The 21,882-nt window shown below is 37.5% G+C and overlaps 1 protein-coding gene across 1 annotated transcript in view; it reads right to left on the bottom strand.

Annotated features, from left to right (window-relative positions):
- The window catches only part of LOC306865035 (rho GTPase-activating protein 44-like), a gene marked incomplete at both ends in the record, with an annotated part of 75,268 nt that extends 63,057 nt beyond the window's left edge, over window positions 1-12,211 (bottom strand). Inside the window, one exon of the mRNA XM_079409367.1 lies at window positions 12,159-12,211. Within this exon, the coding sequence (XP_079265493.1) occupies window positions 12,159-12,211 (53 nt within the window). The remainder of the gene's footprint in view (window positions 1-12,158) is intronic.
- Window positions 12,212-21,882: the final 9,671 nt, after the last annotated feature.

Raw genomic sequence — 21,882 nt, 5'->3', positions numbered from 1 at the left:
AACAGAAAAGCTCTGAGCATGTGAATTACTAGGTATATTGCATGTCTAACTGCACAAGCTTTGCACCGCTATGCTGTTGATGTTACACTGAATCATTGCATAATCTGTAATCATTGTGATTCACAGCATCAAAATGGAATCAAGTTGGCTGGAAAACAGGCATAGTCTCACTGGTGATGTTGGTCGTGCAAGCTAGTGTTGGATTTTGGAGAGACTAGCAATAGCAAGCAAGCTTTGAAAGCATAAGATCCAACCCTCCCTGCATAATCACTCTCCAAAGCCACGCTCCTCCTAAACAAATGAACGCACACAGGCAGACCAGAGGCTAACCAGCGACACGATGAGAGACAGCGTTGGTCGAAGACTGAATGCAATGCTATCAGATTACCTCGTGTCTCATCCACAGAGAAAACATTACAGTACAAAGCACATAATATTACAATAATAACACTTCCATTCTCATTCCGTCTGCAATGTGCAATGTAATGCGCTGATGACATATCATGTCTGCACGAACAGGGTGCGCAGAGGTATGCAAATACATACATTAACAGGCAGGTAGGACAGCCCATTAGATTCCTCGGGCCGAGGGATATGATTGGATGAACATTTTATGGTCCTACCCCTTCCATAGACAATATACATATAAATACATTTAGACCGCTTAACTTATTGAGACTTTCAACCAGCATAACAAAAAAATGTTTTTGAATCAAATCATCTACCCTGCCTTTCTGCCAGTACTTTTCTCATACTGGGGACCGACATCCAAAACACAACATACACTGGTGACCAGCTATGATAATTTTGTCAGCATAACTAAAAATAAAAATTGGTAACACTTTATTTTAAGGTGTCCATAATACAGAGTAATTACCTAGTTAAGTACTTAGTAGTATCTGTTGTACTTACATGAAACAAAATGTACTTACCATGTAACTAAGTTATGGTACAGCCTGCACTTACAGTTTGCAATTATGTAGATGTAATAGGCAGCTACTGTTACACATATGTAACAGGCCGAGTCTGTTACACAGCTACTTATGTAACCAAAAGATTGTTACATATGTGTTGCAGACTTTATACAACATAATTATAAATTCAAGTACACAGACATAAGCTACATAAAATAAAGTGTATCAAGATTGTACTTAAGTGTACTTCATGTGTATCTATACTGTACACCTTATCCAGCTGAACCTTAGTTTGATTTAACCCACCAGTACACAGCTTAAATACATGTAAATAATTTCTAATTACATTACAATTACATAATATTACACAGGCATAAGCTACTTAAAATAAAGTGTATCAATATTGTACTTCATGTGTATCTATACTGTACAACTTATCCAGCTGCACCTTAGTTTAACCCACCAGTACACAGCTTAATAACATGTAACACCTTTCTAATTACATTAAAATTACTGAATATAAGTGTACAAGTAGCTGTGTAAAGCCCGGTACACACCAAGCCGACGCCGACGAACTAGTGGCAACGAAAGCAGACTGTGGGGTCGTCTCACATCTATAGCGTCTGGGTCCAAAGTTGCCCTGACACACCAAGCCGACGCTCGACACACGACGGCCAAGTAGCTCGTCCGTTCTGAGCATTTCTCGTGCACTGGTTCACCAGCTGAACAGCCAATCAGAATGATCAGATGGCCCGACTGACCGATGAGCTCCGACGCCGATTCAATATGTCGTATCGGCTGAAAAAAAGCCAACGAGGACCAACTTCAGCCGACGCCACGGAACACACTGAGAAAACTTAGTCGGCCGACGAACAAAAACTACCCGACGGCCGACCGTCGGCTTGGTGTGTAGCGGTCTTAACAGACTCAGCCTGTTACATATGTGTAACAGTAGCTGCCTATTACATCTACATAATTACAAACTGTAAGTACAGGCTGTTCCATAACTTAGTGATATGGTAAGTACATTTTGTTTCATGTAAGTACACCGGCTACTACTAAGTACTTAATTAGGTAATTACTATGTATTATGACAGCTTAAAATAAGGTGTTACCAAAAAAATAATACTACTGTTAGTTAAATTTGCAGCCCCTTTGGTAACTCCCTCAGCAGCTATTTTCTATATACTGTAGGTAATAGGTAATAACCTACAACTCTTGTCAACTTGAATGGGTTAAATACTTCAAAAATACTGATTAAGCTTACAATAACATCAAATTTGAAAATTATGGTAATTTTAATTTTTTTGCCTGAAATCAGGCAGGTTCTTTGGAAAAATGTGCTTGTGTCGACATTTCTTCAAAATGGTATTACTTTACTTCTTGCTTGTTTTTTTCATAAGACTTTGAAAGTGAAATGTTCAGTGAGTGCTGCTAAAAATGTGTTCTGTTTTAAACAAAACAGAGAAATCTCAATGTTTGTTGTTGTATGCATCGCAGCAGTTTGGAAATGAAATATCTGGTAAGTGGCACTTAAAGTTCATACTCTATTGTGTTTGATAGTGTTAACAAAAAGGAAAACTGACATAAAAATGCATTTGCTGCATCAACCGTGCCGTTTTGATTTGCTTCTACAAGTGTTTGATCTCTTTAATCATGCTTCACTGGCGCTTTGCAAGTACACTGCTGTACCAGGTGAGCTACCCAGCAAGTTTACAATGTCAGAAAAGGCAAATATATGGAGATGGTTATGTGACGCAAATGTCAAGTTTAAAAAAACACGCACTATGGTAAAATTGTTTTGAGGTCATAAGATGGTATTGTGCAAGGAACAGCATGAAAATACATCTTAATTAATTTGTGTGAAAAGGAATAAAAATTGTTGGTATTTTACTGCAGCTAGTTATCATAGTGGAAAGTTTCAATTTAACATTATTACATTTTAATTCTGCTTTCTAGTCACTGGTTGGAAATCAAATAATTAATCTTCCTTTCTTACACCTGCCACATTGAGCGTTGCACTTTTTCCCAATCATCTTTTATAGAAGTGCTCTGTCCATTCATCATTATACTGTCTCTAGTTTTACCTCGTTTCACAGGGAATTTTGGAGAGGCTAGCAATAGCAAGCAAGCTTTGAAAGCATAAGATCCAACCCTCCCTGCATAATCACTTTCCAAAGTCACGCTCCTCCTAAACAAATGAACGTACACAGGCAGACCAGAGGCTAATCAGCGACACGATGAGAGACAGCGTTGGTCGAAGACTGAATGCAATGCTATCAGATTACCTCGTGTCTCATCCACAGAGAAAACATTACAGTACAAAGCACATAATATTACAATAATAACACTTCCATTCTCATTCGGTCTGCAATAGTGCAATGTAACGCGCTGATGACGTATCATGTCTGCACGAACAGGGTGCGCAGAGGTATGCAGGGCATGCATTCTGACACAGCCTTGAGAAGTCTCACACATCCCAATCACAGAAAGCAACAGTCTCTGCTTGGTAATCCTAGTCAATCTGGGTTCGATTTGTGACTGCAAATGCTTGCTTGTGGTCAGAAGGATGTCATGAGAAGCTTGTATGCCAACTCAGCGGTAATGTATTCCGGCTTGAGAGTGTGTGTTTTCTGCGCCAGGCAGAGGGGCAAAACAGATTGACAGAGACAATGAGTGAAAAAGAGGACTGTCCATTCCAAACAGTGGATTCGTTTGGGTAATTGGACCGTGCATTAGAGAGGGGCCGCCTGCCCTTAATTGCTCTACAGACATCTATTGCTGCACAGCAACGAGTATTATTTCAAAAGGCCTGGGCTTTGGAATAAGAGCAGGGAGTGAGACAGAAAAAGGGGGAAGAGGGAGAAAGACATAAGTGGAAAGTGTGCTGGTGGCTATAAGGGTCTGATGCTAGAGGTCTCAGCTAATATGTTTTGTTCTGAAATATTCTGTAATCTATAAAAATAATTATGATGTGCATATTAATCAAATAAACTTCAACATTGCTTTTTGATGTCATCACAGGATTCATGTGGAAGGTCCGCTTTGAAAATACAGAAGAGTTCTTTATTGAAGGGAAAGGCCTTCCTGGCCTTTTTAATTTCAGTTTATGAGTTCTGATAGACCAATCATCTAATCATTTGGCCATAGATTGGTCTGTCTTAAATATTTGTCTACCAATGAGAAAAGCTTCTGTTACTTTGGAAATGGTAACTGTGGGAAATGTTTAACAGTGGCCTTGCATTGCCATAACGCATTGGCAGTGACTCAAATGAGTAAACATATGAGTAACTCTACATCTAAAACAACATACATTACTGTTGAAAAGTTTGGAGTTGGTAAGAATCAGTAAAATACAGTAAAAACTGTAATATTGTGAAATATTATTAACATTTAAAATAAAGTTTTGTCATTTTTATCCTGTGATGCAAAGCTGAATTTTCAGCATCATTACTCCATTGTTTAGTGTCACATGATCCTTCAGAAATCATTCTATTATGCTGATTTGCTCAACTGTCTTATTATCAATGCTGACAACAGTTGTGCTGCTCCATATTTTCATGGAAAATGTTTTCAGGATTCTTTCATAAACAAAGTTAAAACAAACAAACAAACAGCATTTATTTGAAATAGAAATCTTATGTAACACTATAAATGTCTTTACTTTCACTTTTGATCAATTTAATGCATCCTTGGTGAATAGAAGTATTAATTTCTTTAAAAATCTGACCCCAAAATTTTGAATGGTAGTGGAAGAATATGAATATTTTGCAGAAATAAAAATTCAGTTATTCAGACATATGATATTTATTTTATAATTAGCCTGTACAGACTTTAGTCCATAGTTCTCTATTGCATCATCTGATAATGTAATTAATAATGTTTCATGAAAAGCTCATTCCGCTATAAAATAGGCACACAATCTAGCATACTTTTTTTCTCCTAATGCTTGCTTTTAATCAAATGTTCTAATACTACACTATTATTCCATTATTCATCTTGGAGCAATTTCAAATGAAAGGTCTAGAACTCTTCATTGTATTTTTGATATTCCAACAGAAAATGACAGGAAAAATTATGTTCAGAAAATCAAAAGTAAGGCCACTTAAAACATAGGTGGTCACTGCTGTGCTCTATTGCTAGTGAAAAACTCGTATCAGTCATCCACTCTCTATCACTGCAGGGACTGATCACCACTAGCCAGTGAACACACACCAGCAGGGCTGGCATGAGTTTAGTCTTAGCGCTGCTGACATTGCACACTTGCATGCCCCCAGAGACACTGAGGTGGAGACTTGAGGAGAGAAGAGAAGGAAGGAGGACCTCTTTATAGAAGCGTTTCCCAGCTAATTAAAAACTAGGCCACTGCAGATACATAGACGATGAGATGCCATGATGTCTGAAAAAAGACACTCTCCCTGTGACTTACATCAAATATAGGCTAGGCTAATGATAGAGCTACAGTAGCGGGGCTAAAGACTCGGCTTCTGAGCCCAGGCTGGCACACACTGACCCTGCCTGTGTTTTAGGACAAGTTTTAGAACTGGAAAATTATCTGAAATTGGAGGCGTCACATTGTCTTCAAAGAAAATAATGATGACATAAGAGATTAATATATAAACTAAACCACTGGACTATAGGGATGAGAAATATATTGAAAATAGACTATATTGATATAGAACAACCAGCCCATACCAGAAGAAGATAATGCTCCATTCTAGTGAGCTGCCTTGTTGTCTACTGCCTAGACAGCTATCTTCTAAGGCAGCAATCTAACCAAAATGAAAAATGATACATGACATCATAAAACTATCTACACAGGCAACCACGCTAACAGCTCAACACTTTTAGCATGTTATAAGCTAACACCAATTATAAACACAGTACACACAAATATTGGGTGAAACAATTACTTTTCAATTAAATGGACTGTTCTTATTGTCACTTACCTGAATGAATTAACTTATTTTTATAAATTAGTTTCTCAAATCCACCCACAATTTTTTTTCACTGAGGTCACAATGGATTCTGGGATGCTGGTTTAGAATTTGGCCAAAATAAGGTTTCAAAGATGGGATAAGTTTGCCTTCCTTATGATGCCTTAAAGGGGTCATTGGATGCCCATTTTACACAAGTTGATATGACTCTTTAGGGTCTTAATGAAAAGTCTATAACATACTTTGGTTAAAATTTCTCAGTTGTAGTGTAAAAAACACCTTTTTAAACCTATCAAAATCAGCTCTGTTTTCAGCGAGCTGTTTTTTAGTACATGTCCCTTTAGATGCTAATGAGCTCTGCTGACACCACCCCTCTCTTACATGGAGTGATGAGCAGACTGTAAACTTCAGAAACTGGCAAACTAGCACATTTTTAGGAAAGCGATTTGCAAAGATTCATAAAAACCCTTATACTCACTTCTTCTGTAGATGAGGCTGGATCCCGAATGATTTGCGCGAACATAGGCACATTTATGTAGATCGGGATTAGTACATTCCCTTCAAAACGAAAGTAGCGTTAATCCTCTGCCTCTTCAGCGGCTCAGATGTCGGGAGTAAATGACGACTGCTATATTCATTATTACATCCAACAATCCTCAATCGCTTAATCGGAGACATTCTTGTCTTCCCCTGCACCGGAGTCGATAAAATGGCGGACAGCTCTCAGCTCATTCAGGGCGGGTCTAAGGTGAGAGGGCCTTGTCAATCAACTCTCGTGGGAGGGGTCTGTACAGAACTACGTCAGTCTGACAGGAATCTCAGAACAGCCTGATTTAAGAAAGGGTATTTTAAAACAGGGATTTAAAAAAAAAAACACTGGGTGAATTTTTATAATTGTGTGGATGTGTCCACACACTTCCAACACACATTTATGTTCAAACAACTGTGAAAAAATGTGAATTTTGCATCCGATGACCCCTTTAAATGGATAGTTTACCCAAAAATTAAAATTAAATAAAAAAAATAAAAAAATTACAAATACATTTACTCACTCTCATGTACTTCCACCCCCATAAGACACACCTGTTGTGCTTCATGTACAGTGGTGTGAAAAAGTGTTGGCCCCCTTCCTGATTATTTATTTTATTGCATGTTTGTCACACTTTCAGATCATCACCCCCCCACAGTGGTGAACCTTCCCAGGGGTGGCCGGCCGACCAAAATTACCCCAAGAGAGCAGCGACGACTCATCCAAGAGGTCACAAAAGACCCCACAACAACATCTAAAGAACTGCAGGCCTCAATTGCCTCAGTTAAGGTCAGTGTTCATGACTCCACCATAAGAAAGAGACTGGGCAAAAATGGCCTGCATGGCAGAGTTCCAAGACGAAAACCGCTGCTGAGCAAAAAGATCATAAAGGCTCGTCTCAGTTTTGCCAGAAAACATCTTGATGATCCCCGAGACTTTTGGGAAAATACTCTGTGGACTGACGAGACAAAAGTTGAACTTTTTGGAAGGTGTGTGTCCCATTACATCTGGCGTAAAAGTAACACAGCATTTCAGAAAAAGAACATCATACCAACAGTAAAATATGGTGGTGGTAGTGTGATGGTCTGGGGCTGTTTTGCTGCTTCAGGACCTGGAAGACTTGCTGTGATAAATGGAACCATGAATTCAGCTGTCTACCAAAAAATCCTGAAGGACAATATCCGGCCATCTGTTCGTGACCTCAAGCTGAAGCGAACTTGGGTTCTACAGCAGGACAATGATCCAAAACACACCAGCAAATCCACCTCTGACTGGCTGAAGAAAAACAAAATGAAGACTTTGGAGTGGCCTAGTCAAAGTCCTGACCTGAATCCTATTGAGATGCTGTGGCATGACCTTAAAAAGGTGGTTCATGCTCGAAAACCCTCCAATGTGACTGAATTACAACAATTCTGCCAAGATGAGTGGGCCAGAATTCCTCCACAGCGCTGTAACGGACTCATTGCAAGTTATCACAAACGCTTGATTGCAGTTGTTGCTGATAAGGGTGACCCAACCAGTTATTAGGTTTAGGGGGCAAGCACTTTTTCCCACAGGGCCATGTGGGTTTGAATTTTGTTCTCCCTTCATAATTAAAAATCTCATTCAAAAACTGCATGTTAACTGCACATTAAAGCGTGACAAACATGCAAAAAAAATTTAAATCAGGAAGGGGGCCAACACTTTTTCACACCACTGTATGTGAATTGATTGAAGTTTATATGTAAATAAAAGCCTATTAAATCTGTTCATCATATAAAGCAATTGTGCATGTACAGAAGAAATGCATTAAACTGCTTGATTCACATTAATTACTTTTACTATGGCTTTTACTAAACATGCAAAACCTTTTCTAGCTTGAAAGTTTTGGTTGCATGGGCTCATTGGCAAAAATGTGCCTTTACCTACATTTTTATAAAACTTTTCCAAAATGTACCCTTACACACAATTCACTGCAGATTCCAACTGAAACGGACACTAGTGGCAGTTAAACACCATCGACTTTCATTGTTTTTCACAGAAATTATAATTACAGTGGCAGATGAAGAGCATTAACCTTTTATCGTCACTCACTGTACCTTTCATTATCAATCTGCCTCAATACACACAATACATATTCAGGTTCATCTGTTTCAGACTCAACTGAGTAATTTAAATCAAACACACTTTGTGCCCTGATTCATCTTAGCTTCAATGAAAAAGATAAATCTGCAAAATAAAGAAGCTAATGAGAAATTCAGCATGCGTAATGAGTCTCAATCTGATCATAAGAAACTGGCTTGCTTTTCTGTATGCTATGTAAGCCCTGTTTGATAGCTTGGTTTAAACTCCTCTTTATGTCCTCACAAGCCTTTGACATACAATATTATTTGTCTTTAAATTGCAGTATATTTACATTATCAACAAAAGTACCACCATACTAGTGACAGCTGTTTACCACAAGTTAATGACTCTGAAGGAATCCGCAGTTCAAATGAACAATACTTCAGACCTCAGTTTTACTCAGGTTCCATATTAACTATGATGCTTTTTTCGTGAAAACGATGCACTAAAATGGAAACATTTTACAGACAACAATGCTGTCAAAACAATCCGTTTACACAGATCCACAAAAAATGACTTAAAACACTGTATTATGCATTAGGCCACTATAGTTTGTTTAAAACACATGCGGATGAAATCAACATTTTCACAAATTAGTTTTTTGTAGTTTACAAGGAGACGATAACAGTATAGTTTTCAAAAACTGGCACTTTGAAACACGTGGACCCAAAAACGGTATTGTTGTGTGAATGAATGGCCGAAAATATTAAACCCCTTAAATATAAGTGTTTGGTGTATATAAGGATTCCCTGCAACGTTGTGCAAGCACGTTTGTAACGCAGGGCCATTAATCAACATACACATTTTTCCCAAGCTCTCTGCTGACGGCAAAAAACACACACAACTCCATAAGCATTTACAACGTACTGTTCTCAATAACAACAAGCTGGCAGTTCTGAAGGAAGAGGGAGGCTGCCATACTTCCTGAGAGAGAAAACACTACAGGCAGTGCACAGCCCCACCAAAAACCCTTACAAACATTCACTGCCACAAAAACATGAATGAGAACAATGAGAACACAGAGAAAGAGCACAAATACTGGCCCCTGAGCTAGATAAACACAAATGCACATACACACAGAGCAGAGGGTAGTCATTTTCATCACAGTGGGCAAGAGGAAATGTGATTTACAAATGATGACAAATAAAAACAGCGGGGAGGATGGAGGACACAGCTATAAAATCATCTGGACAAATGTCAAATACATAAATAGAAATGTATACACTAGGGCTGCACAGTATTGCAGTGCATACAGTGTGATTATAGAAATGTGTGTTAGATACAACATGAAGAGGAGTTTAGTTGTTTATGGTTGCTATACATTTATCAACTATTTTGTGTATCCGCTATTTTGCAGTGGCTTCAAACATGGCTCATTATACAAAATTTGGTTTGAATAACACTATCATTTAAGTCTGGGGTCAGTATTTAGTAATGTTTTTGAAAGCAAGGCTGTACTGAATATATTTTAAAATGTTATGTATTCCTGTGATATTCCTGTGATAAGCTGCATTTTCTCCAGTCTTCAGTGTCACGTGATCCTTCAGAAATCATTCTAATATGTTTTCTATATTTGCTGCTCATTTCTTATTATATTGACAACACTTGGGCTGCTTAATTTCTTTTGTTTTAAATATAAAAAAATTTGTAACATTATAAATGTATTTACTGCTATTTTTGTCTCATTTAATGTTTAATTGCTGATTAAAAGTACTAATTTCTTTAAAAAAATAATAAAAACTTACCGACCCCAAACTTATAAATGGTAGGTTATTGAAATGTTGCTTTCACTGTTTTGAGTCTGAGTCTGCTGTTTTCTATATTATAAAAAAAGACTTCTCATGCATTCATGTTAATAAATACTTTTAGTAATTTTGGAGTTTTCGTTTATCAAGTTCCGAAAATAATCAGAAAATAACAAACAGAAAATAATAAAATAACTGGAAATGCATCATAATAAGAAACAACAACGATTGTAATTTGTTTCATGTCAACTTTAAAGTGAAAAGCGAGCATTGAATACTGAAATGAAGGCAGATCTGAATGCGATTGGCTTGACTGCATACATAAGCAGAGAGAAGTCGATCATATCACAGAAAGAACAAGTTATGACATTTAAATTCAAATTTGGTCAAAAATACATTTATGCATTAAAAATTGTTCACAATAAGATCAACACACATAAAGAAAATAAAATCTACAGTATAATGATTTCATGCTGACTGTAAATATTCACAAAGAAAACTGATGTTGATAATGGATAACAAAAGTCAGTGACGTAACAAGAGTCATGGATCATCTGCATTACCTCTGCACAATCTGTCAAGGTCATGAATACAGTGTCTAAGTGCAACTCTCAGCTGATATTGGGAGATGTGACTCTGTACTTCTAATACATGACAGGAACATGCAAATCTATTTTCCAAAGCAAACATCAGTCCAGCGTGCCCTCCCAGACCCTGGAACATATTATTAATGAGTCAGGACACTTTGTTGTTTAGGAAACATGTTGTTTCTCATTACCACACAGCTACAGACAGAATGCCACAGTGGGCCGCTGCCACAGTCCCTGGACATTACCAGGGAAAGGTAGAGAATACTAATGCAGGGCTTACGCACAAACACACACACAATCTCATGCCCTGAGCAATGCTGGAACCAGGTTGGAGGAGCTCGGCTTGCCCTTTTCCACTGGCCTGCTGATGCCAGCCAGAGGCGGTAAAAGCAAAATGCTTCCCTTCTACCCACCCACTGAGAATGGATTTGAAATGATGACCCCCAACACTGTGGCATAATCACCCAGCAAGGAGCTGCCCGATAGTGACACACACCTTCTGGCCTTTAACAACGCCCCGTGCATGACAAGAAGAGAGGTGGGAGAGTGAAGAACGTAAAGAACAATCCAAACATGCGAAAGGTCAATCATCGCACACCCACTCCAGCATAAACAAGATAAATGGGGCAGCAACTTTTTCGCAAATCCGCACTATAATACTCTGGATTTGGAAATTGGAAGCCGTGCTTTCTGAAGCAATGATGACCTTCTCCATCACTGACAGATCTTGCTGATGTACTGCACCCAACTCCTCCTCTTTTTTTTTTTTTTCCAGAGATCAGTGTGCAATGAAAACATTGCACCTTTGCCATTTTCCTCTCATCCGCATCCATCCGCATCAGCTGGCACTAGAGACATGTCACTCTCACACCTCTCATTCAAATCATGAGCTGATACAGCAGTGCTACATTAAGCTGCATTTGATGGAAATGCATCCGGGAGCCTTGAGCAGGGGGTGTAGTGTCAGTGCCATGGGGAACCTCCGAGAAACATTTTGCTGGAAGAAATGCCTCTGCAGTGAACCCGTTACGCACAACACACGGATGCAAGCACAACCTCCAATCATGCCTTTATAATAATGATGCCTAATATTGCATGGGTGTGATAAGTGCATAAAGCTATTTTAAGATGCATTGCGCAATAGCTAGACGCTATTAGTAGTAATGGCTACTAAAACTGTTTAAATATGCATTTATATATTTAGAAAACAGTGAAAGTTTGAATGGGAAAATATATGTGAGTTAGGGATTCTTTTCTGCAAATAAATAGGCTATGTAACTAAATAATAAATAAACTTCGTCATGGTGTAAAACGATCGTATTTAAGATCATAGCACTCACCTGCCAACAGTCTGGTTGGCGAGCTGTCGCATCCGATTGAATTGCTTCTTCATTTTTGTATTTAATTTTTTTTCTGCGTTAACACCTCGAGCGCAAAACAATCCGCATTTCTCTCAAAATAAAGGGACGTAATCCGGTGCGAACATCCCCGTTATTCCCATCACACGCCCTCATGGCAAACCGAAAGAGGGTGGAAATGTCCTAAGATGCGTATTTCAGTGCATTTTTGCGCTGCTGCTCGGCTGAGATGCTGCTGGGAGATTCTCACATCGGCAAAGTGACAGCAGCGGAACGACGCGAGCGCAGTGCAGCATGGGAAGTGTAGTCATATTGCACATGATCCATGTGCCGAGCGCTTTTCATTGAGTTCGGTGGACAGACAGGTATGCAGTGGTGGCGTTTAGTTTGCACTGCAGTGCAGTGCAGTTTCCTCGCGCGAATAAAGAACGCTTTCAGACAAAAACAATACGTGGTCTTTCGCAGCACACTTAACACTGTCTACTTAAACAGCAGCAGGGCAAAAATGTTTTTAACCATGAAATTCTGATTCAGAGCATATGCTTTTAGAGGGGTTCTTACCTCATTAAATATTCATGACTTTGTAGAGTAGCAACTTTCCCGCCGTATCTGAGGGAAACTGTAAAACATAGGTGGGTCATTCCTGGAATTCGGTAATATTGCAGTCCCTCAAAGTTTCTAAAGTGGTGGTTCACCAAAATTAATTGTTAGAAGCTTTTCACAAAACTTTGGGATGCCCATTATAACGAATAAAAATAATTATTGCATTTTAATATTTTGTAGCATAAAATAATGTCTTATACCTATCTTAAACCAAGCATTCTGTCATGTCCCTGGGGCACTTCACTGAGTTTGTACTTAGACAATTATTAAGAAAATGTGCATATGGTCTGTGATATTTGGCAACAATGTAACCATTTATTTGTGTTCCTTTCTTGTAAAAAATATTTTTTCAAAAATTGCAAAATATCTGATAAAAAATAGACTTTAAGCTACACTATATTGCCAAAAGTATTGGGACACCCCCTTGTAATGAACAAGTTTGAATACTTTAGTAATTTCCATGAGTACAAATCTTAATGTTTAAGCATATAATGATATTCTAGGGAATTGTGTGCTTCTAATTTTAATAGCAACAGTTTGGACAAGACCCTTTTCTATTCTAACATGACATTTAAGGCAAGGTTCAGAAAGGATTGATTCAGTCAGGTGGAAGAACTCGGCTGGTCTGCATAAAGCAAAATCCTAATCCCAGTTGAACACCTCTGGTGTGACTTTAAATGCAGACTTTGAGCCGAAAACTCATCACCAAACACAGGCACACATGTAGTTGAAAAACATGTATAGGCCTATTCCAAGTTGAAATGTTACTGAATCCCAGGAATGACCCAGGTGCGTTGACATCGCGACAGCACACTGATGACTATTTAAAATGAGCACATTAGTTCCACAATAAGGCAAGAAACCGCTTTGCATCCGATTTGAAATTAAGCTTATTTCCCCATTTTTGAGGGTTCATATGCAGAGCGTATGCGGTAATGGGCAAAAAAATCTGGGGCTTTGTGAATATGACACTGCCATCGTGTGGCTGCTTTCATGTAGTTTGACCTGTATTTAAAGGACTTCCACCGCCTCCTGACAGCCAGCAAATTGCATTAGCTACTGTTAATTGTAAAACACAACATATTGTAGGCCTATGATATTTTAGGTCAATCTCGGAGAGATTTTTAATTGGTATGATTTATATTCATACATTTTTTTGGCAACCTTGATGTAACTGGACATCAATACATTTTCACACATTACAATAAAAAGATGCTGTGAAACAAAAACAAGCAAACAAAAACGCATTTGTTATAAGAATAAGAATTTTCAATATGTAAGTAGTGCTTTAATCTTTTGAATTGTGACTAAAAACATCATCGTGAACTTTTCATCTCAATTTGTCCTTCCGAAATTACTTACATAATTTTATATGAGAAAATAATTAATCTGTTCATGAGCTGTGTAACTCAGTATGATGGAAAAGATGAAATCAAACTTGTTAGATGAAGATATAAGAATTAGAAACATTCTGAGGCAATTAGTATAAAAATGGAGGCGTTGAAATGGTGATGACAGGCAACCATATGGTGTCATTTTAACAATGTTACAAAGGATAAGATGATTGTGATTCACACATCTGACACAATAGCATATTGTTCGGTATTTGACAGATACAATAAAATCCAATGCCATGTAGGCCTACAGCAGCCTAAAGTTTACAAAACTGAAATGGTTTGACAATTTTCTGTCATGATGTCTATAGAAACACGAAGTTGGTGCAGTACACATCAGTACACTTCACTATCAAGTTAAAATGCTCAGTTTATTATTATTATTAACCTTTAATATCTTAAAGTGCAAATGTGTTGTTGCAAGTCAACAGAGGTATGTATTTTAATATCAGCTATTTTAATATCATACTGAGTTACACAGCTCATGAACAGATTAGTTATTTTCTCATATAAAATTATGTAAGTGATTTCGGAAGGACAAATTGAGATGAACAGTTCACGATGATGTTTTTAGTCACAATTCAAAAGATTAAAGCACTACGTACCTATTGAAAATTCTTATTCTTATAACAAATGCGTTTTTGTTTGCTTGTTTTTGTTTCACAGCATCTTTTTATTGTAATGTGTGAAAATGTATTGATGTCCAGTTACATCAAGGTTGCCAAAAAAAAATTATGAATATAAATCATACCAATTAAAAATCTCTCCGAGATTGACCTAAAATATCATAGGCCTACAATATGTTGTGTCTTACAATTAACAGTAATTTATTTTAGAAAATTATTTTAGAATTATTATACATTTTTAATGACCGCTCAAATTTAGAAACAACATATTTGTACTTTGTAATTTGCATGTTAAACATTGTTAAAGCGCCTAAAATGCACTTTTCAAATACAACTCATTTACATTTTGACCTAAAATCTCGGTGTTGAAGAAGGTTCATGAACATTTGTCAAGCTATTTGTCAACTACAAATAGAACAATCAAAGCTTTTCAAAGAAACTACAAAACTAACTCACCCTTGCGTCACCCTTCCTCTGCAAACTGGCGGTTGTGCAGCCCATTAGTAGTTAATGGGGCAACAGGTGGGCAGTGGACTGAGGCTTAAGGGTTCAGAGGCCTCACTGAGTAAGTGATACTGAAAAATAGCCACTCGCTGCTCCTACCACAGGGGCCCCATTAATCTGGATGGCTGGAAATTGAGAGGACATCCTATGTGCCTTGATCTCAACCCTCTGACCCCAACTCTGTCATTCGTTTTTATTAGTCTGGAGTCAAATGTTAAGCATCTGAGCATTGACTAATCTTTTAGTGCTGCCAGACCTGTGCAGGAACCGCGCACCAGCAAACAAGCCGTTTTGGATGCTCTCCTGACTGTCTTAAATCAAAATGAAAGGGACTCCCAAGCATGTACATTCCCCAAAAAAGACCCCTGCTTCTGAATTTCCTTCCGAAGCCCACTTCATCATCTCTTGTCATACCGAGAAGAGACAGGAATGTAAGAGGGGAAGAGGTCAAAGGGGAAAACGCATAGTGAAGATATTACTGAAAACATGAAGCTCATGAAAACAACACAATTATAATTTAATTAGTGAAAGGATGGTGCTGTGTTTACTTTATGATTTACAAATAAATCCATGAAAAATACTAATCTTAAAATCAAGTTATTGTTATGTCTTCCTTTGACTTTGCTCTTTGGTGACTAGTGATTGTCTCAAAGTTCTGCTGTTATTAAGCTAATAAAGCTGTTTCCTCAAAGTTCACGACCTTTAGTACCCCTGACCTTTGCTGTTGATCGTACTAAAATGTTCTGCTTTCCATTTGAAGCATGTAGGATGTTTATGCTTGATATTGCCAACTTCTGACCACAAAGGTGTTCCAGACTTTAAGAAGATGATGTAACTAGCAAGTCTGCTAGCAACCAAATTGCTATGCCGGCATTTCCTCTTCAGTTGATTAATACAGAGGGTGTTTTTTTATTTATTAATTATGTAGTTTTTTTTTTTCTTATTGATGCATTTTATTTGATTAAAAATAGACATTTAGCATTTACTGTGTACTATACTGACCCTTGTGAAAAAGAAGTACACTTCAGCACACGTTTAAACTTATTACAGAAATAATATACTACAAAAAAGTTCAAATTTATATTGAATAACTTCAGAGTACTTTTTTGACCCACTTAAATAGGATATATGTACATCTTTCATGTAATTTAACAACTAAATAAAAATAAATTACAATTTAAAGTAAACATTTTAGTTGGCATTATTACAAATTAATATTTTTTTATTACATTATTACAAATTGCTATTTTTTAAGTGTACTTAAGGGTGTCATGAAAGTGTTCTTTATTTCATTAATATATTATCTACAAGTACAGTTGAAGTACACTGCAAGTAGACCTTCAATACAGTTAAGCACAAGTGGGGGTAATGATCCTAAATTTGAAAGTCTTTAATCCTTGTATTTACACCATAAATCAGCACTTCCCTTTATGATGTGGCTTTTTGAAATGCAATGTTTGTTATCTGATACCCTTTTCATTCTGTTAGCATTGATTAAGAACAAAGCTAACCTGGGCTAACAGGCACAGTTGATGTTTGAGGTATCAAGTCCAGGTTGTGACCTGTAGCTGGACCTTCCCACTGTCTGCAGGGGAAGTTCACACACAACATGTGATCAGACTTCTTCACAAAGATTGTCATTACCATCTATTGAGAAGGAGTTGTGTTTGAAGCTGTGCCTCTTACAGCCAATTAAGAACTTCATTAACAGTGTGTTGTTTCATAGACTGACTTCTAAAATATCTAACGTTAGAGGCCAAAAGCACTGTTATTACTAACCTGTCTGTGCATGGCACATGCCTTTAAACCAGAGTACTAGGATTAAAATGCTCTTCCAGACTGGAGAAGTCCAGAGATCAATCTTTAAGGGGTGCTGGAGTCATGACTATTTCACACCTTGGCTAATGAAAATGCTCTGAAATCAGAAGCATTAAGTATTTGCAAGTCTAAACTGGAAAGGTTATTTCTAGACGGTATTCATTGGGTGACAGAAAATGATGGCTATCTCCACAGCTTTGAGATGCTAAATGCAGGGCAGGGCGATAGACCTGATAGGCCAGTGGCGATAAACTAGCGTCTCTCGATGTACATTTATCAGCCTTTTCTTCTTGTAATGAGCATGCAACATTTCAGGAGGAGAATATGCAAAATTCGGCAACAAAAACGTATGGACCTATGGATTGGAAATTCAAAATATGGGAATAAAAATTATGTCCAAGAGCTGCAGCAGATTATAGAAAGAGTTATACTCATGCTGCTCGTTGCAATTAATGCTAATCAGTTTTTAATCTACTGATTTGATAATTAGACCTTTGATTAACTGATAATCAAATATAAAATGACCAAATGTTGTTGTCCAAATTAAAGGCTGTGAGAATATAGCACATGCACTGTATCTGTTTAAGCATATTATGTGCAAAGAAAGAGGTTGTAAACATGTATGTACACTACAATAAAGAAAAACAAAAGAACAGACTTGTTTGCCCATGTGGATATTACATTTACACCCCAATAATGCCTGTACAGTTATTGGTCTCATAAAAATGCAATTATTTATGTTACATGTAGCATTTTAACCCTTATTTAACGTCCAACAAAAAGTATATATAATATAGTAAAATGTACATTTTAGCCATCTTGTCTGTAATGCATAATAGGACATGCATCTTTCAGAGCACCTGACAGGGAAAGTTGCATTTAATTATATACTAATTCATGTGCTTGAAGCTCTTAACCCGTTTAATCACAAATTTTTCCCAGACATGAAAATATCCAAATGATGTGTCATAAGTAACCCTTTGAAATAATCAATAATCATTTTTTTTGGAAAAGTGTGTGAAAAATTGTGTTTTATGTTCGGTCACAATTGTGACCGGTGGGATAATGTGTGTACTGAAATAACATATTTCTGCAGTCATAAAAATTGTTATATATCTTAGCCCAGCTATTTTAAACGGTTTGATCACATTCTAGGGTTACTATTATGCATAAAAAAAACCTTATGCAACATTGATAGGAACATTGAGATAAAAAACTAAAAAATTCAACCATCACCGCATTTCAAAATTGTTAATTTTTGTAAAATATTACATCAAATTTTATATTAATGCTACGAGTATTACAACATCACTATTGTAATTTTTTTTTATAACATTTGAATTTTTTATTTAGTGCAATATTTTGTCATTGCAACATTTTATTGCAATTTTCACTAACAAGTGCAACTGATTTATATTGTATACCTAAGTTCACTGTTATCCCACCGGTCACTATTGTGACCATCAACATGTTTACTCATTCTATGACCACACTCAACAAAACTGAATAATTGTGAATTCATATATTAATACTAGACACGCTAAAGATAATGTGTACCAAAAATCTTTGTCATATCTTTATGTTGACATACTTTTGGAGCTTTGATGCAGTTATCATCTTCTCCAGGTGCAAACAGGAAATAAACTACTCTGGTCATGTGACAATTTGCACTAATCATGTGAAACTGCACATATTTAATTGAGACCCTTTATTTTTTTCCATATTTGCAGGAAGTGCACTAAAACATCAGTAAGTAAGGTTTTTAGAGCTTTATAAATTAAAACCTTTTTTACGGTCACTATTGTGACCGGTGGATTAAATGGGTCAATATAAAGCATTCCCATGTACAGGACAACTTTAGGTGGTGCACTTTTCTCGCAGCAGCTCATTCCGTGTTCCTCGCTATTTTCCACGTGTTTTGTCCTTAGATATGCATTGTTTTCCATGTACAGCATGCAGCAGATGCGATTAATCGATTATCATATTCATTCGATTAGTTTATGTAGCCACTGCAGTATATATTGTTCTTTTGGAGCTTGGAATTAAAAATTAACATCCACTTTAAATGTATAAAAAAGTGCAGCTGGGGCATTCTTCAAAATATCTCATTTTGTGTTCATTGAAAGAAGAAAATCATATAGGTTTGAGGGTAAGTGACACTATTTTTATTTTTGGGTAATCTATCTTTAAGGGACCAGATCAGGAAGAAAAAGTTCCTTATGGTTACAGCTCATGGCACAAAATATTTACCAAAATACTATTGCATGCCTGCAGTCAAATGAATCATTCTCAGACAAACAGAAATATTATTTTTACGTCTACATTTATCTATTTCAGACATTTAACACTGTTGTCACTTCCTGGCCTCCTGAGAAGCAATTTAAAACAGTCTGGGGCTGCCAAAGTCAGTCTGTAGGTGACAGGTACTATACTCAGGCAAGGCCCACCCATGCAGCTTAACATCTTCTTAAATTAGCAGCATCTAGTGCACACCTTAACACACACCTGAAGAGGAATGACCGAAGGTGTACGCAGTGTGTGTGTGGTTTGTAAGTGTAAAGCAGTGACATAGAGCAGCTGCTCAGGAGAAAACGTTACCGTCATGTTGACACAGAGGAGAGCAAATGAAAACCAAAGTTTGTTTGGTTGTTTAATGACGACATTAACTGGGGCTATTCATTAAACTACATAAGACAATTTGAGACCAGATTGACCACAGTACCAGTGATGGGTGCCAGACATCTGCTCTGCTTTTGGCCTGACAGATTAAAGAGGTGTTCGCATCATGCTTGATTAGATGAACTAAAGATGGATGAAGTGATTCAGTAGGCTTTCCAGTGTATGTGGATCTTTCTTAGATCTGTATTGTAAAGTCCCAAAAAATGATCATTCATTTACCCTCACTGAAACCCACATTGTTTTTTTTTCTTCTACGGTAGACAAAAGATGGATTTCTGAAGCATATCCTGGCCACACTTTTCAGTGAAGATGGATAGGTACTGCCTATAAAGACATTTAAACAAGATTTAGACTGCTCTTTTCAATAAAATGAAAACCTACAACCTACCAGTGACTGTCAAGCTCAAGTCTTATGAAATCTTATGCTTTTTCTGCATCCATGTTAACAGATTAGAGCAGGCCAGTGTTGCCAGGTCTTCAAACAAAACATATTTTACAGTCATTGTTAATCGTAATACAAAATCAAACAAAAAATCAAAGTCACTATATAGATTTAATGATAAGCAGAGTCTGCTTATATAAAGGAGCTCACAGGAGCTCAGTCTTCCTCCTAAAGTCGTGGCCTAATGGTTAGAGAGTTGGACTTGTAATCCAAAGGTTGCGGGTTCGAGTCTCCGGCCGGCAGGAATTGTAGGTGGGGGGAGTGAATGTCCAGCGCTCTCTCCACCCTCGATACCATGACTGAGGTGCCCTTGAGCAAGGCACCGAACCCCCAACTGCTCCCCGGGCGCTGCAGCATAAAATGGCTGCCCACTACTCCGGGTGTGTGTTCACGGTGTGTGTGTGTTCACTGCTGTGTGTGTGCACGTTGGATGGGTTAAATGCAGAGCACGAATTCTGAGTATGGGTCACCATACTTGGCTGAATGTCACTTCACTTTATAAAGAAAACGTATACCTAGCACATTTTTATCATTGGTAGAACATTAGATGACTAAATATTTGAATAGGCCTACACATTTAGAGCAAATAACCGTTAACCCACAGAAAAAAATCAACCCATGGCAACAGTTTGAAAGTAGCCCAATTCTGAGGACACTTGGCAACCCTGAACTGCAGAGTGTTGTGAATTGGTGAAACGTTAACAATTAATTAAATCATAGCAATGTCCAAACCATGTGGACAATGTATACATTTAATATAATCAAAGAAAAATGTGCATTTTAGAGACATCTATTTGTTTCTCGCTTCTAATATTCTGTTTACAGTTAAAAAGGTCATTGTTGACTCCAGGTGATGTTTGGACTGAATCCTTCAGCTCTATAGTATTCTAAAAATATTACTTACCACAATAACCCAGCTCTGCTGTACTTACTCAAATCGTCTTTTTAAAAACCTCACGATGAAAGCTCTCCTGCTGGAAGGCTCTTGAATGCTAGTAATAATCTGGCTTTATTCGTACTAAAATTTGTCATGAAGAATGCAGGCTGCAGCTTTAATTGTGTTGCTTTAATGGATGACCTTGTTTTCCTCAGCCTCTGGTTGAACTCCATTTAGATGAGACTGCAATCTGTAATATATGGAAGCCTCTTATCATTTCTCTCTCTTTCCGGCCTGAGGGGACATACGGTTCACCGACGGTCACAAACTTCTGGGTATGATATGTCAGCAGGGGTAAATGCTAAAGAGAACACGGCAAACTGAGTCTAATATCATGTTTGCAATGGAAATCGATGGCAGGTGTCTTTAAACAGATGTCTATATTTGATGGTCTTGGGTGAAGAGAGGTTTTATGTATCTGTATGTGTCCCTCAGCCCCCCTTTCACCTTGCTTTGACTGGGGATGGCTCGGTGCTTTGGGTGAGGGACCTCACAGGTTTCTCTTCTCAGTCCAGATCAAAGAGAACAATAGACTTGGCCTCTGGTGAAGTTAAAGGGATAGTTCACCCAAAAATAAAAATTACCCCATGATTCATACTCAGCCTCAAGCCATCCTAGGTGTATCTGACTTTCTTTTTTAAGATGAATACACTAAGAGTTATATTAAAAATTATCGTGTTTCAAGCTTTATAATGGCAGTGAA

Source organism: Barbus barbus (genome assembly GCF_936440315.1).
Source record: "Barbus barbus genome assembly, chromosome: 4".
In the NCBI taxonomy this organism is placed as follows: Eukaryota; Metazoa; Chordata; class Actinopteri; order Cypriniformes; family Cyprinidae; genus Barbus; species Barbus barbus.
The sequence above is the reverse complement of the archived record's forward strand: the minus strand, read 5'-3'. Positions and strand labels throughout refer to the sequence as shown.